Consider the following 16,315-nt stretch of genomic DNA (forward strand, 5'->3'; position numbering starts at 1 on the left):
GTTATGTATGCAATGACAGCAAGAGGAGACTGAGAGAAATACTTTCCATCCTGGTTGAACAAACAGCGAAGGCACGGCCACATCTATCTCGGGGCTAATGTGACTGGCAGAAAATAAAGTCCACATTCTGTGCATGAAGTGTCTTCTAACCTTTGGCCACCATCTCTACCCGTTCCCCATTTGGCACAGGGCTCCCTGGCTAACCACAAAAGTGTTTGCATCAATGCTGTGTATGGTTCCCAAACAGCCCTTCCTTTCTCTTGCTCTGTGCTCTGTGACAACTAAACTCTGCTTGGTCTTGAGTTCCGGCCCACACATTTCAGAGGATGGGATGTTGCTGACCTGACAACCCTAAGGACAAATCATGGCTTGTCTAAATTCCAATTTACTGAGCAACAGAAGACTAAACAATGGTTCCTGTTCCTGGCTTGTTCAATGTGCCGTTGTTTACTCTAACCATGGTTCCTAATCACAAACGAGTTAGTTCAAATGAGAAAGTGAATGAAGGAGGAGAGGGGAGAGCTCCTACACCCCAGCCTCAATCAGGCTAATTTGTGTGATATTAGGCTACATAATGCTGAACTAATTTCTGAATTGTTATACAGTGTTGTCGCTGGCTGGATAGCTTGGGGGTTTAGGTATCTGGCTGCGGAGGTAGAGGCTGGGATTTCGATTCCCTCACTGTGTGCCTCCTGGGAGAAGAGCCAGCCTAGGTAGCCTTGGGCAGGCTGCACAGTCCCAGAATAACCCCAGAAGATGGGAATGGTGAACCACTTCCATATATTCTCTACCTGGAAAACCGTGGGAAGGTTCGCCATAAGTCGGAATTAGCTTGCTGGATAACTTAGTGATTTAGGTCCCTGGCTGTGTAGTCAAAGGTTGGGAGTTCAATTCCCCACGGGGCCTCCTGGGAGAAGAGCCATCCTAGGTAACCTTGGGCAAGCTGCACAGTCCCAGGACACCCCCAGAAGAAGGGAAGAGGAAAACACTTCTGAGTACTCTCTACTTGGAAAGCCCAGCCATAAGTCAGAATTGACTTGATGATGATGATTATTACACAGTGTTTTAGTACAGAGATAGTAAATGCCTGGGCTGTTTGATGTCTTGGTCTTATCAGCCCTTCTCAGCATAGCCAAGGATCAGAGATCATGAGAGGTATAAGTCACAGAGGTGATCAAAGGTTCCCCAACATTAGTTTATTGTTAGACCAAAAAACAGGCTTTTATACCGTATTGTATGAAGAAGACACCATAAATTGTGAAATAATCTGTTTTAGAAAATGAGGGTAATGAGTGCATGTTTACATAATCATAGTAAAAAATAATCAAAGCAACCCACTCAAATTAAAAAGCTCAGAAGAACAGCTGGGGAGAACTCAGAGTTGCCCCAGGTTCTAGAAGGAACTCCATTTAAAGCTAGCAGAAGAACACGGGAAGGGCGCAGAAGAGGGACAGAATCTACAACATCCATGCCTAGGACAGAAAATCCAAAATGGCAAATCTGCAGAAAGCCAACCCCAAATACGTTCTAAAAAGTCTCTGAATATCGTCCTGCGTTATGAGCAAGAGAAAGAATCCAGGAGAAGGTGACACAGAAAGGAACCTCCTGCCCGGAGTCCAAACCCTGAAGCCTTCCATCTGAGCAGCAGAGAGCGCAGAGGGGAGAAGGAAGACAGGAGGCGAATACGCTTTGATCACCCTTTCAAAATATCTCCGTTTGGTACTGGAGCAATTCATTCTCCAGCAAGCCATGAAAGCAGGAAAGCTTTTGCTTGTTGTTCTTCAAGATCAGATATTTCAGTAGGTTAATCACTAAACTCCTTATCTAAAACAATCTGAAAGTTCCTTCGGTACTTATTAAAATGCCCTTCTTCTCGCACTGGTTTCAGCCAGCAGGACTTATCCACCAGACTCCTGCACACACACCCACACACAGAGCTACTAATAAGTAGGCAGAACAGGCCTTTGACAGATCCAGGGAATTTCTGCCTCCCTTACTCCAAAAACTGCAATCATACCCTGCATTGACCATTGGGCTGGGGTGGCTGTCAATTAATCCAACAATAACCAATTGTTCCCTCCCTGCCTCTGATTTTGAAGACAGACACACCTCTCTGCTAAAGTGTCTCTTTCCCTTTCTTTTTAGTCTGCTGGAAGTTAGTAGGTTATGCTGCTATGCAGTTAGCAGTTAGTGCAGTTAATTTGAGGAAAGCAGAAAGTGTGAGTCTTTTGGGGCCTACCACAGCAAGCAGTCATTTTTGTACCGCATGCTGTTTCAGGTCAATTCAACAGTATGTAAATGAAACCTTGTCATTCTTTCTCTTAACAATGTCTCAGAGTGAGCTATTGAGACTGTAAGTGCCAGTTGATGAGACAATAAAAAGAAGTCTACTCTGGGGGAGGCTTGAAGTTAATTCTGCTCTCTAAGTCCCTACAATTCTGCTGCATTGCTAGAGGTTGTTTATGCAAAATTCAAAACTCTCCAACACCAGGTGCAGGTGGAAAAGGCATTGGTGAATAGACCCAGTGTCCTTGTCAAGGTCCATCTTCAACCTGATCTCAAATACAGAGATATGTCCTAACAAAAATCCATCCAAACCTGTTTCCACTGAAACATGCATAGTTATTACAGATCAAACTGCATTTGTGATTCAGGTGGCCACTTAATGCAATAAAAAGAAGGAAAACGGTCGCACACAAATAAATGTTGTTTTTCACACATGGCAGCTTATATACAATTTGCCGTCATCGTGCCTGGAGAAGTATATTTACAAAAGATCACACTGAAATAAATGCCTTAAACATGCTGCAGTAATCTGTTTTTTCTTTCTGTTATCACCAAAAGACGAGCCAGAAGCCTAAAGCGTCTCATCTATAGAGAGAGGCGCAATTTTGGAAAGGATGACTTTCATTTAAATAGAAAGATGATACATACTGTGAGTAAGCGACCTGTCTGACAGCTTCATGTGTCACCCAGTTTCTCTCTCTCGACATCCTTTCCTCCTGGCTTCCTGGGGGTTCTGGCTTTACAAACTAGACTATTGGATACCACCAGAATCAATCAGATTCTGGTTGTATCCAGTATCGATCAATACAATCAGAAAATCCTTTCAGATATTGGACTGTCCTCCATAATACCTCTCACTATGATAGAAATGGCTACCCTATTTGTGACTAAGATGCTGTCTCAAACGGATAGGCACAGATTGTAACCACACCATATTATGAGCAGAATTTTTAGGGACTGTCATTCTATACTATAGATCTGTAGGATCTTACATGATGGCTAGTGAATCTTCTAAATCTTCTAAATCTTAATTCAAAACTATTTCCCAGGTATAGTTGTAAACATGCTAGATTGTGTTGCACTTAAGGAGAAGCTCTGCATATATATACACACACACATATATGCACACACATCCTTCTAGTGCAGTGATTCCAACCTTGGGCCCCCAGATGTTCCTGGACTAAAACTCCCAGAAGCCTTCACCGCTAGCTGGGGTTTCTGGGAGTGGCCATTCAAGAACACCTGAGAACCCAAGGTTGGGAGCTACTGGTCTAGCGGGATTGTGAGGAAACAGCGGTTTTAATTCCCACAGGTCTTGTTCATACACAGAAGCACAGAACATTGTTTCTGTTGATACACTCGAAGGATTACAGTACAAATTAACAGTTGGTCGACGTTGTTGTGTAATTGCCCGTATCTATGCAGTTATAGGCTGTCAGCACTGCACTCAACCATAAATCAATTCTTTTTTTTTTCTCTCCAAACAGGGACCAAAAAATAAATAAATAAAGAATAAACCGACATCATGTGCTCAGGTCTTGAAAGCTTAATCTTTTTTGCTCATGAAACAGGATGAGATTAATATAAGCACTTGAACCTGTCCAAATTGGCAAACTGTCAGTCTTCTCACTCAAAGGAAACCATCTGGGGAGGGGTTCTTTCCCCCTCCACTACCCCCCACAACTTGGTTTCTTTTTTTAAACTAGCCGTCAAAATGACCCATGTACTCAATAGGTGAGCCCAGGACAAGGTCATTAAAAGCAACCAGATTAGATTAGAAGTACAGCCAACAAACAGAAAATAATTTGGCAGTGAATTTGAAAGCAGAGTCGTTGCTACTACTCCCAACAGGCCAAGGAGGGCCAAGGCACTAGAGAAATATCCTGCAAAAAATGAAAAATCATGTAACCGCCGGCTCGCTTCAGCTCGCTGGCAGCTGCTTTTACAATGGGCTGATGGCAGTTGTAAGTTAGTGCTGTGAAGCCAACACAAGGACCCAGAAACAAACACATGCACACTTACACACACTTGCAAGGCATAAACAATAAATGCAATCCACCTGTCTTTTCCAGAAGTAGCTGCACTCCAGTTGAGATTCCTTTAATCTGCTTCTTTCAAACCACATTATCTGGAGTTGTTTCGCTGACGTCACTGGGATTACCCTCAAAGGAAGAGGTGTCTGCCTAGACCTTTTTTCGCTGCCGGGGGCCTAAGCTATAGAAAACAACACGCGAGCATTTGGCAATGTTTCTTGGAAGAAATTTTACGAGCTCTGTAAAATACACAGTGCCACTCAGAGCTCTTCACAACGGTGGCAAGGCTGGTACAACTTGCTGCCAAACGACCTCTCTTCTGTTTTCTCGTTTCATTCTCCACCCTGAAGCTAAGTCCACTGGCTCTTGCATCAGGACTGGCTGTTGGAGAGCAGACACCAGAGGACAGCCAGATAGTGAAGGGAGCAACATGGCAAGCTGCATGGAGTAGAGGCTTACCAGATCTCAGCGTGCTGGCAGGAATCTCAAAAATTGCTAAGCTTTCTCAGGTCTCCAGGCTAGGGAGCAAATTTTGGGGCAACAGTTTCCCGGATGAGAGAAAGTCTTATTTCTTTCATGCATGTTTTCAAATATTGGATGTGATTTTCCACCCATCTGGAAACTGCGGGTTCTTAGTTGCCATCTTAGCTGGCCAGCTGATTTTCACTTTGATTCTGGGCCCAGATCCGCCTTGTGCCTACATTCATAATCAATGAGCCCCAAAGCACTTCTGGTTCCCTTCTAATCTTTGCCTCCCGGCCTGTGAGAGAGACGTTTTGGCCTTGGGATCTCAGTGAAATGAAATATTCTTAACTTGGCAGCTCCATGGTACAACTCCGCTCTTAGAGAGGGAAAAATACCCAGAGAACTTAGAATGAAATGGCAGAAGACTCCCACGAGTCCTTCCCCATGCCTTAACATTCATCACTAGCAGCACTTGATCCAGTTTGTCTTACAGTAGGGCCGGCCCTGCTCACAATGATTAAATGGCACCTCTCCGCCCCTCAAAAGCAACTGTAAGGTTAGATTTCCAATTTCACACAACACATAAAATGTTTACAGGGTGGAGTATGTTTGCAGAGAACTGTACATCCTACATATGCCAGAGATGCTTCCCCCCCCCCATTCAGATATCATGTGAGAGCATAGGCTCAGCTTTCAAAGTTTCACTGTGTTCTAGAGTTTTATCATTTTTGAAGAACAACTGTTTACAACTGCAGCTTGAGAGGAGAGCTGTGTTGACACAGAGCTCCAGGAAAAGGTGCGGATTGATACCCGTGATTCCAGAGTGACACACAATAAAAAGTGGAAAAGCTTTCCATCTTGCCCTCAACCCATTTAAAAGGCAGCAGATCAATGGATCGATCAATCCATTCCCATCTCCCCATGTCAACACATAATAAAAACAAGATTTTACAGCCGCCACTCAGGTCTAGCACCATCCAACTTGTCTGCTCTCCCCATATCTTACGAGTAAAGAAACACGGTCTTTTTCTCCCACCTTGTACCAGGGGCCATTGCGAACACGTCTCTTTTCCAGGGTAACTGTCCCTTCAGTTTCTTCCATGCTTTCTTGACTTCAAGTACGTGGACTTCCAGTGTAAACATTAAACAGCCCTGCACAGGAAGGGGAACAAAACACAGAAACCCTCTTCAGTAGAGTAGGACAGTTGAACCCAACGGCTTCTTGTAAGCACCTCACGGGGTTGTATTTCCTTGTGGTTTGTTTTCAAAGTCCACTCGGTGTAATCCTAGATTTTCAAATCACGCTTCATAGGTTTCCCAAGGAGCATGCCAGGGTTTGTTTTTTTTTATAATGTGTTTGTACGAGCGTGTTTCCCTTCTCTCTCTGGACTGACTGATCCTGTTGTGCACAGAAATCCCTGTGGTAGTCTTACTCTATAAATCCATCCTCTTTAAAACACACGCTCACATATACAGAGGTGGGAAAAGAGAGAGATCATGTGTGTGTCTCTATCAGACCAGAACACTTGAGAAAAGCTAGTTTCTAAGTCAGATACAATTCACCAGGTTGGCCACTCCCCTCTGATCTTAGAGCAATTCTGGACTATAGATTTGTATATATGGTGTTTTTTTTAAAAAAATAGAAGCAAGGTTGCTTGGCAACCAATCCCTTCACGTCACCGAGGTAATAGTCAAACATACATTTCAGCTTTAGTATCTCATTGAGTAAATATTGTGCTTGGATGAGAAGAACCTTGGAATGGAAAGGCGAGGTTTATTATTTATTTTGTTTTAATTTATTTGACACATTTCTTCTCCAAATATATAAACACACACTAGTGAGCAGCAAAGATGCCATAAATTGAAGGACAGTGAAAGTAATGTACAGGCCCTCCAAAAGCTGCACTTGATGCTTGAAGCATTGCCCACTAGCCAACTATAATTATAGTGAAGTAACTCTTACTGTTTCACTAGACATCCCATTGATATGGGTATCTGGGAGAAGATAAATGGTTATTTCATCTCCGAGGATCCTACTCTTATTTTGATGTCTACAGGGAGATGCACTTCTATGCTAATGGTGTGAACTATACATGCAATTTATATTAACATATCACTAGGCAGGTTTTCACCCTCCTGGAAAAGTCCCTGCAGACATTCTGGGATAGAGAAACAGATAAAGATGCATATTCCTCCAACCGGTATCCCCATCTCCCTAGTTTTCTGAATAAAGGACCACAAGACAGGAGGGTAGGGATACCTGAAGGGGAAAGAGCCTGGAAAGAGGAGATTTGTAGGGAAGAGTCTAAGGATAGTGAACAAGGAACTGGGGAAATATCAGTCTAAATATGATATGTCTGTCTATGTCTATCTATAGTTACTCCTACATCCACAACTACACCTATGTCTATCATACCTATGAAATGAAACCATGACAAACAATAACATTAGCTATAAAGGCAGTGCAAGCATTTCTTAAATTAAAATGCTTGGAGAAATTAAAATGTCTTAACCTGGCATTTGAAAAACATATTTCTGAGGCACCTCATTATGGAGATGATTCCATGGCTGGGATGACATTCCAGTGATAAAGCTTTCCTTTTACTGTTAGACAGGAATTATATTGTCTTGCTCGCTCCTTTTCTTCCTTCCTGAGTTTTATTTTAAATGAGGCTCTTCACTAACAAAATTGCACTAATTCCCAGCTTTAAAAAAAAACCACTTTTAATCAGTTAATTGAGGGAGCAGTTAGCCAATTTGCATTTGAGTATGGAGAGAAAGAGATTGTGATACTGTTGTTAAAGCATTAGGTGGGGAGATCCGAGTTCAAACCCCCCACCTGACAAATGAAATTCACTAGCTGAACCGGCTGCCCTGCTAACACTTTCTCCGCCCGACCTACCCCACAGGGTTGTCGTGAGCCTAAAGCATGGGGTGGAGGGCAGAGGGAAGAAAGCCATGGATGCCACCTTGAGGTCACTGAAGGAAAGGTGAGATGCAATAAGAAACATAAAAGAAAATAAAACATATTGCACACAAGCAGAATTGCCCTATGGGCACCTCGGGTGGGAGATTTCCCTCAGAATAAGGGAGAGGAAATCAGTCCTGTGAGAAAGGAAACCCATGTGCCACTGAAGGAGGGAATATTTATCCCCCCCCCCCCCGGCTGAGAGAATCGCTGCCTCTTCAATCCTTTGCCTCTGAAGTGGCTTCATCCCAGCTTCCTGGGGCAAAATCTGAGGTGGTCCAGCCTTCCTCCTCCTCCTCCTCCTCCTCCTCCTCAGGGCCATTTTCCCCCTCACAGGTCACGCTCCCTCTTTCGGTCTGCCGTCTTCGATGACAAGACCCACTTCCCTCCCAGGGATCTTGGCCCACTTTTGGGATTAACAAAGAAAATGATCAAAGAGCCGGAAAGGTCAGACAGGCCTGTGAAGGGTGCACTTCAAATCGCTTTAATGAAGCCACCTTTTCGAAGGGAGCCGGGAGGAACTCCGCTTCCCTGAAGGAGCCCCGAGGGAGGGGAGAGCAGCGAAAGAGGCTGATCCATTCCCTCCACTGTGTTTTTTTCCACTGTTCCCCAAGCTAGGCTGGACTACAACTCCCATGGTCCCCAGAGGTGGGCACGATTCTGACTCGCCGAGCCTGCCTCTCCCTTGCTGAATGGCTCCCACGTTACATTTTCCCCTCTCCAACCTGGGGGGGGGGGAAGATTTAGGCTGAGGCCAAATGAGGCTGGTTTCATGGCATTGCACCTTCTCCGTCAATCAATCAATCAATCAATCAATCAATCAATCAATCAATCAATCTCTCTCTCACACACACACACACACACACACACATCCTGTCCCACACCCTCCAGCTGAGGAGCTGCTCCATCTTCTCTGCCACATCTTTTGCACCCAGAGCAACTGGAGGGGGTGTCTAAAGAAGGAGGAGTCTTTGCCCCCATTTTGCTACCAGGTTGGCAAGCCAAAGGGCAACCAAGCAAGGAGTGGGTGTGTGGCCCACATCACACCCTTTTAAAAACTATATATAGTTTTTAATATAACCATATTAAAAATGGTGGCGGTCCTGAGGAGAAGGTCTGGCTCTCTCTGTCCAGGCAGGCATCCTCTTCGCCAGCCGGTCCCGGGGCCGTGTGGAGAAACAGGTCGAGCCTGTGGGTGAGGCGCCCGGGCAGGTCTTCCAGAATCTTCCGTGACCTATTGCCTCAGTTCGCCAGGCAGCCCCCATAAAATTAGAAAATAAAATAAAGCGGAGGACGGCTGAGGGAGCCTTGGGAAACGCCAAAGGCTCTCCCAAGTCCAGGGTCGTTGCTCCCCAAAGCCCGCCCAGGTCTTCGGACACCTGAGGCAAATCTTCCCATTCTTGACACCCTTTTCCCGCCATAAAAGAGCAGGAAGAACCAATCAGCCGCTTGCTGCCCAGGCAGGAGGCCCCGCCCTCCCCCCCTTTTTTTTTTTTTGCCTGAGGCGGCCGCCTCCCCCAACCCAACAGCAGGGCCAGCCCAGCCCTGCACGGCAGACACCCCACCAACCAAAGCCTTTGGATTTACCTGTGGTTCTCCTTATCATTTAGGATGAGGGCCAGCAGCCTCGGGCAGTATTTTATTTTATTTTTATTTATTTATTTGATTTATATCCCGCCCATCTGGTCTACAGTACCTAGTAGTGGAAAGATGGGATCCATAGGTAAATAAACAAATCTTCAACAACAACAAACAGGCTTTGTTTGCAGTTTTCCAGTCATAAAGGTCTTGCTGAATTGGCCTCAAGAAAAAAAATATTTATTTTATTTATTTACTTAGTATCCATGTGGTGGGATGCCTTTCGCCCGGTAACGGGATTGAAGGCAGCTCATCACATTAAAACAAGTAGAATTATAATGGGTTTTAGCTTCTAGGGATGGGCTTTGTAGTTATGAGCAGAAAGTGAGGCTGGTGTGTGTAGAGAGTCATGGGTGTGCATCAGAATTTCAGGGGAAGTCCATGTCCTTTGTGAGAGGGGGAAAATATTCAGTGCTATCATTATTTATCTTACCTCAGGGACAAATTCTTTGGTTTGTTTCTAGTTTGGAAATTTATTTATTTTGACTGGTTACAAGTTGATCCTTGCCTTTCTTGAAGGGAGCTTGAGGTGGCCGACGTGGCTTTCTTTCCCCCTTCCCTCTTTTTCCTCACAACAACCCTGCGAGGTAGATCATGCTCAGACTGGCAATCCAATCTTATTTCAGCATTAAGGGGACAGACAGTCTGAGATAGTGGGAACTGGACAACATCCAAAAAAACAGGAGTCCAAAAATAACTTTTCAAATGTAACTTTCCCACATTCCTCTCTACATTTTGTTTATTTATTTTTTTATTTTGCAATTTATGTGGCCGTTTTATCCTTACCCCCTCCCTCAGATTTAACCTCGGGGCCAAGAGGGGGGCCCTCAAGCACCACCATCCTCACCAGGCCCTGCTAATCAGGTCTTTTTTCGGCCAATGCCCAAGAAACCAGAACCAGGAGGATCATTGCTAACAGCCCAAAACCAGGGAAACCCAAAATTAGACCTTACCAGAAAAGCGAGGCGCATGCCAACAAAGAGAGAATACTGGTTTGCATTACAATCATAAATGCTATTGTCTATATATGGAGGCAAAATTAGCAACGGCTTGAGGACTTACATGGCTCTAGAACACCTCACGGCCAGGTGGAACCGAGCAAGAATTGCAGGCTGATTTTGCTGAGCAGGTGCTGCTTATTGAGGATGATGGGTCTCTTCCTGGTCTGGCTCTCCCTCCCCCTTAGACCTGCTTTCTCTCTAAACCAGACTCAGAGGACACCTTCGAAAGGAAGATTGTTCCCCAACAGCCCTTACAACAGAGACTTGCTCTCCCAAAAAGGGGGCACGTGGCCACCCTCCACATAAATAGGGAGCGCTGGAGCCCAGGGGATGATGGAAGCTGACCGCTGGTGAAAAACAAGTTGTCGGCCGCTTGCAGTCTTAGCCCAACGGGCTGTCCTTCACCGGACAGGTCCTTAAATAAAACTGAAGGCTTCAGGGAACGTAGGCATGTTCCCTGTTGGGCCCACATTGGCGCTCACCGAAGGGCCAAATGCGGTTTTCTTCCACTCCTTATAAAGACCTCGATATCCACATTTTTAACTCACTTGCAAATTCCCTACTGAGTTGGTTCATTCTGGGAAGGGAAGAGGCAGCCGGCCAACCTGAAATTTCAAATTGCTTTGTGTTGTTGATAACTGGTTTATTTTGGTTCTTTTTCAAGGTCAACCGCAGTGCTAGCAGCTGGCTTTATAAATCAATTCGCAACCTTTCCTCTCCATGGAACAAAATTAGTCCAACGAGCCTACCTGGCTGTCGTACGGCCTTGCGCTGAACTCTTGCTTTGTCTGAGCGAGGCTCCCATAGGGATTGGGGCTTTGGAGGAGTTTTGAAAAGCAGAAGCTCCGAAAAGTAAATTTTGAGGGGTTGCAGGTAACCAGAATCCCCCATAGGCAGCATCGCTCAAGGCCATAGTGACTGGGAGGGGGGGGCAGGATTCGGGGGGGGGGAATTGTCCTCATGTTCCCAGGCTGTGTAGAAAGCCAGACAACAAATGTATCTTGAGACCAGTTAATGGCTGTTACTCACTCTCTCTAAAGGCTGTGGCTAAGGTTTTAATCGTTCCACACAGGAAACTGAGATTTCAGAAGACACATCCTTTTTCCCCCCAGCGCCATGTGTTATTTTTTTGTTTGTTTTTCCCTTTTCTTTTCTTTTTTTTTCCTTTTTTCTTTCCTTTTTTTTTCTGCAAGGTAAGGAAGCTACGCCACGACTGCCAGTATTATTGGACTTGCGCTCAGTTTTTCTCTGCAGCTTGGCCTGCAGAAATAAGACGGGTGCAGCTTAGACCCTCTGTGAGTCTGAAAGAATGGTGAGTAAGAGGTGGGAGGATGATTTAGAGGGAGGATTAAAAATTATGCATGACATGAAGAATGCATTGAGAGAGAACTTCCCGCTTCTCCTGGGGTTATCCAAAGCAGCAAAACAGCCATAAAACAAAGTACTACTTTCTGCACAGCACATAATTCAGCGGAACTTAGCAAGAGTTGCCATTATTTAGACGTGACAGATTCTTAGCAGCCTGACCGAGCTGCCAATGGCTGATGAGAAGAAATGATGGCTACTACCTCCAACATCCACTCTGTCTTTCAGCAGCAGTTGGCGAAGAACCAGAGTGGAAGGGTGTCGTTGGGCTCACTTGCCACTATCCTCAACCGCAGAAAAGTTGGCTTGGTTGCTGGGTTTTGACCCTTCGAGATGGATCAAAAGCAGAGCCATGCTGGTTATGTCCACTTTTCTTGCTTCTGGAGAGGCTTGTGAGTTTTCCCTGCAGTGAAAACCTGCAGTTTATAGACATATCTCTTGAGTTACTTGCACTTTGTTTGCTAGCATCTCAAGTATAGCATTTGAGGTGACATCAAAAGGCCATCTTTCAGTCTCAGATGGCCATCCCACTCTGGTCACACATACAAATGAGTACTTTAAAATAGAGTCGGAGCCACTGCTAGTATGAGGGTTGCTGCAGATCCCTTGGGGTGCAATTGCAAAGGGCAGCAGGCACTTAGAAACTCATGCCATGCCTGTTAAAATAGCAGGAAGAGAACAGCTGATTCTGGAGCCTCTCCTTCCTCAAGAATCTCACAAGGGGAGGGGCCTTGTGATGTCACAGAGGCAAGGCAGGCAAGAGTTGGGAAGGGAGCAAGCACAACACACAAGCAAGCACTTTGGCTTTCTGTTAGTGAGGCATGCCACAGCCTGGGAATGAGCACCCGAGCCTAAAAGCCTCTGTCACAAAAATCAAACATTCTCCTCCTCCTGCACCCTTCCTCTTGAGATCCTAGTGCCTGCCAAGTGGCCTGGAGAAACAGGGCAGTTCCCTCGAGACGTCAGCCAGAAGCCTGGTAACTTGACCAGAGAAGGGTTCCTGTGGGAATCTGAGCATCAGACAACAACCTTCCTTGATCAGCCTTGCGTGGGATGTCTCTTGATGGGGGCAGTGGTCTTTGATGAAGGTCAAGTAGTGAATGTAGATGTAAGTTGAATAGCTCAGTGGTTTAGGTCTCTGGCTGCGGAGCCAGAGGTTGGGAGTTCGATTCCCCCATGGTGCCTCCTCATACGAGATGAGCTAGCCTGTGTGGCCGTGGGCAAGCTGCACCGTCCCAAAGCACCCCAGAGAAAATGCTGGTAAACCACTTCCGTGTACCTAGAAAACCCTGGAAATGGTCACCCTAAGTCAAACTGACTTATACTGATTCATTCCAGGTGGACAAGACCTTCAGGCAATGATCCTTCCACGCCGTTCCCATTGAGTGTTGCTGTTGATTCAATCCTTAAGCAATAAAAATCAAGAGGTCCTGGAAGTCAGCTGGACATGACAGTTAAGTGTGTGACTGCATGCAAACTGCCATTTAACATTTAAGCAGAGCGCCCGACTGCGGATACAACACGCAGGGAGGAAGCAAACTCTTTCTCCTGGCACACACACTCTTTTCTTTTACTCGCTGTGCGTTAAGGGTGTTTTCTCTGTGTGTCTTTTTATTATATTTGGGCATTTTTAAATTTGGATTTGGTTGTTAGCTGCCTTGGCTGCTATGCGAGGTGGAAAGGCAGGGTAAACATTCAATAAACAAATCGATTAAAACGCTCTTGCAAATGCTCTGCAGTTGCTGCTGTCAAGTGGCCTCCGACTTATGGTGACCTATGAGTGAGTGACCTCTGGAATGTCCAGTCGTTAACATCCTTGCTCCTCTCTTGCAAAATCCCAGCTGCAAATTCTTCTATTAAGCCAATCCACTTTGTATTTGGTTTTCCTCTTTTCCTGTGGCCCGTTTTTTCCCAGCATTACTGTCTTCTATTGCACGCTTCCCTGAGGTGAATTTTTGTCCAATGCATTTTCTCCAAGGCCTTGCTTTGAGATTGATACAGACCCCTTCCTTCAAAGTTTACTTGTTGTTATCTCCCCTCAGGAGCATCTTGTTCCCAGGAGCATGCAAACCGATTTATAAGAACAGGTTGATCTGCAACGTTAATGGCAGGAGCAAACAGCAAAGCGAGGTTTGAATAGTCCCCTCAAGATAAGCTTCAAGGCAGAGATCCGGGGCTAGTGTGGGAAAGCACATAAAAGGTGCTGTGCGCCTCTCGCACACATTCGTACACACCCATATCAATCCATACATCTTAGGAAAGATTTACAAGATGAAGGAATTCCCCATGGGAACGTCCTTTGTTGTCAACACGAGGAGGTTTCTTAGGGAGCTGTGCTTTTTTGTCTGATGCAACAGAAACAGCAGAGAGTTTTGTGGCACCTGACACATTTCATTGGGAATAAGGTTCCACAGTTGGAGGATCACTTCTTATAAGAGGCACTGGCTTGTAGTACAAGCATTGCTTCAGTGACCGTGGATAAAAGGGCCACTTTGGCAGGGAAGGTCCTAGAGACAACGGGAGGGTCCCAGGTCTTTGGGGCGTATTTGTGTGGAGCGGTGAGACGCTCGCTCAAGGAGGCCAGGGTTCCAACCCCGACAGGGCCTTGAGCTGCTCGCCACCTCTCAGCCTAATTTAACTCAAACACAAAAATGGGAAGAAATTGACTCACGTACGTCCCCTTACAGGAAGGAGCAAAGCCTAATTTACATATTACACAGTTCCTTGTGCATCTTGAAAAGCAATTTTGAGTGTGCTGTTTCTGGACATTGTGTAGTTCCCCCTCTCTCATGCATGCAATCTGTTTGCATTATTCGATTCATGTTTCAAGACGAACGCAAATTAAGGAACATAACGAAAGGGAAAAAAACCAATGGAAAAACCTCCTTAATGATGGGATGAAGACCGATCAGTGTTACTATACTGCCCCCTCGTGGAATGATCCAGTATTCCTACGGCTTCACCACCCCATTCATTCACATGAACAGGAAATTAAAGTCTTTCCATCTTCTCAGCCACTGGACTACAGTAAGAGGTGGTAAAGGCAATCCAGCCGGAAGCCAAAAAAAGTTGGATGTCAGACTCAGAATATCAACAAAGTGTCCCTGATACACAAATTGAGCAGCACCAAAACTTCACAAAAGCAAATGTGTTTTATTCGCATTTTAAAAAATACATATCGAGGAAATCAATTTTTTTAAAAAAAAAAATTAGCTTACAGCACCAGCAGGTATTCTGAGATCTCCTTTATTTGTATTTTTTTTGCTAAGTATTATTATTATTAATAAAGACACCTTAGTTTATGTAAACAAGTTCATGAAATGTATTCGCACGCAAAAGAGAAAAATAGTAAAAGAAAAAGCAAAAGATATATATGTATCAAATATTCAGTGGTCAGGAAAGCGTAGGGTTAAGGTAGAACTGCTTTTTTAGAAAAAGTACTAGTCAAACTAGAGCAATTTAGCCAAAAGCTGGGGGAACAAGGTGGCTAAATGGAGACATTTGGGGATTTCAAATATTAATGTGAGCCTTACATTAATAAGGTAAGGGTGCTTAATATGGCCACTTGCCATTTTTCAAATACGTTTAGAACTCTGAATATGCATGGATTTTTCTCCCTCCCTCCCTCTCTTGCTCTCAAACAGTCCTAATACAGATCATTTTTCCCCTCCCAGTTGAGGTATAGAATGTTCTCCGGGAAAAGGATGGGATGGCACTTTTTCCTAATGAGAAAATGAGGAAAAGGTCCCACGTCATGGTGTGAGATCCAGGCCATTCCTGCAAGCCACCATTTCAGCCTGGTGTGGGGCTGCACAAACACACACACCCCTCCTCTCTAAAATATCTTATGCATATGACACTGTACATAGGCGAGAGGAAGGCCTGCTAGATCAGAGGTAGAGTGGCCACTTGTCCTTTAGCAGGAAGGATAGAGTCCTCCATTCTAACCATCCTTTTAAGGGCCTTCTCCCTTGGAAGAGGTGCTGCTAAGTCTAAATCTTGCTCAAATCAAAATCACCAGGGAGAAGATCAGCCTTCCACATGCTGTTGAAGGAAAATTCCCATCAACCCCAGCCAATATGGCTTTGAGTTAGGGATGATGGATGCTGTAGTCCCCAAATGTCTCCATCCTTGCTTAGTTACTGCCAAAATCTACATAAGGCACAATGCAACTTTTGGGGGTAGGGGAGAGCAAGCTCATTTCAATAGACTTAAAGATAAAATTAGTTTTCTTTTTTTTAAAAAATTGGGTCCATGTAAGATATATGCCTTCTAAGTCATGCTTTGAAAATTTAAGAGGTGCGGTGTATACATCCAACAACATAAACACAAACACAAATTACCAAGTGGAAAGAAAGGGTAGATGTAAACTCAGGTCTCATGTTTCTAGCTGCCTTTTTGATAGAATTTCATACAGAGGTAGACGTGTAATGTTACCCGCCGTGGAACTCTTGAGGAGCCCCAGGGGGAAGCGTCAAGTTTCGTACGTCCTGAGAAGGAAGGTAAATAAAAGGGTTTCCAGATGTGAAGGAAGTCTTTTCAAAAAGCCAGCCAGCCAC

The 16,315-nt window shown here is 44.9% G+C and overlaps 1 protein-coding gene across 1 annotated transcript in view; it reads right to left on the reverse strand.

Annotated features, from left to right (window-relative positions):
- PDE8A (phosphodiesterase 8A) overlaps nucleotides 1–5,936 on the reverse strand; it is a 99,021-nt gene extending 93,085 nt beyond the window's left edge. The window contains exon 1 of the mRNA XM_072981604.2: nucleotides 5,821–5,936. Coding sequence (XP_072837705.2) covers nucleotides 5,821–5,886 — 66 coding nt within the window. The 5' untranslated portion in view covers nucleotides 5,887–5,936. The remainder of the gene's footprint in view (nucleotides 1–5,820) is intronic.
- Between the last annotated feature and the right edge of the window lie 10,379 nt (nucleotides 5,937–16,315).

The sequence above is a fragment of the Pogona vitticeps genome, chromosome 12 (assembly GCF_051106095.1).
Source record: "Pogona vitticeps strain Pit_001003342236 chromosome 12, PviZW2.1, whole genome shotgun sequence".
Lineage (NCBI taxonomy): Eukaryota > Metazoa > Chordata > Lepidosauria > Squamata > Agamidae > Pogona > Pogona vitticeps.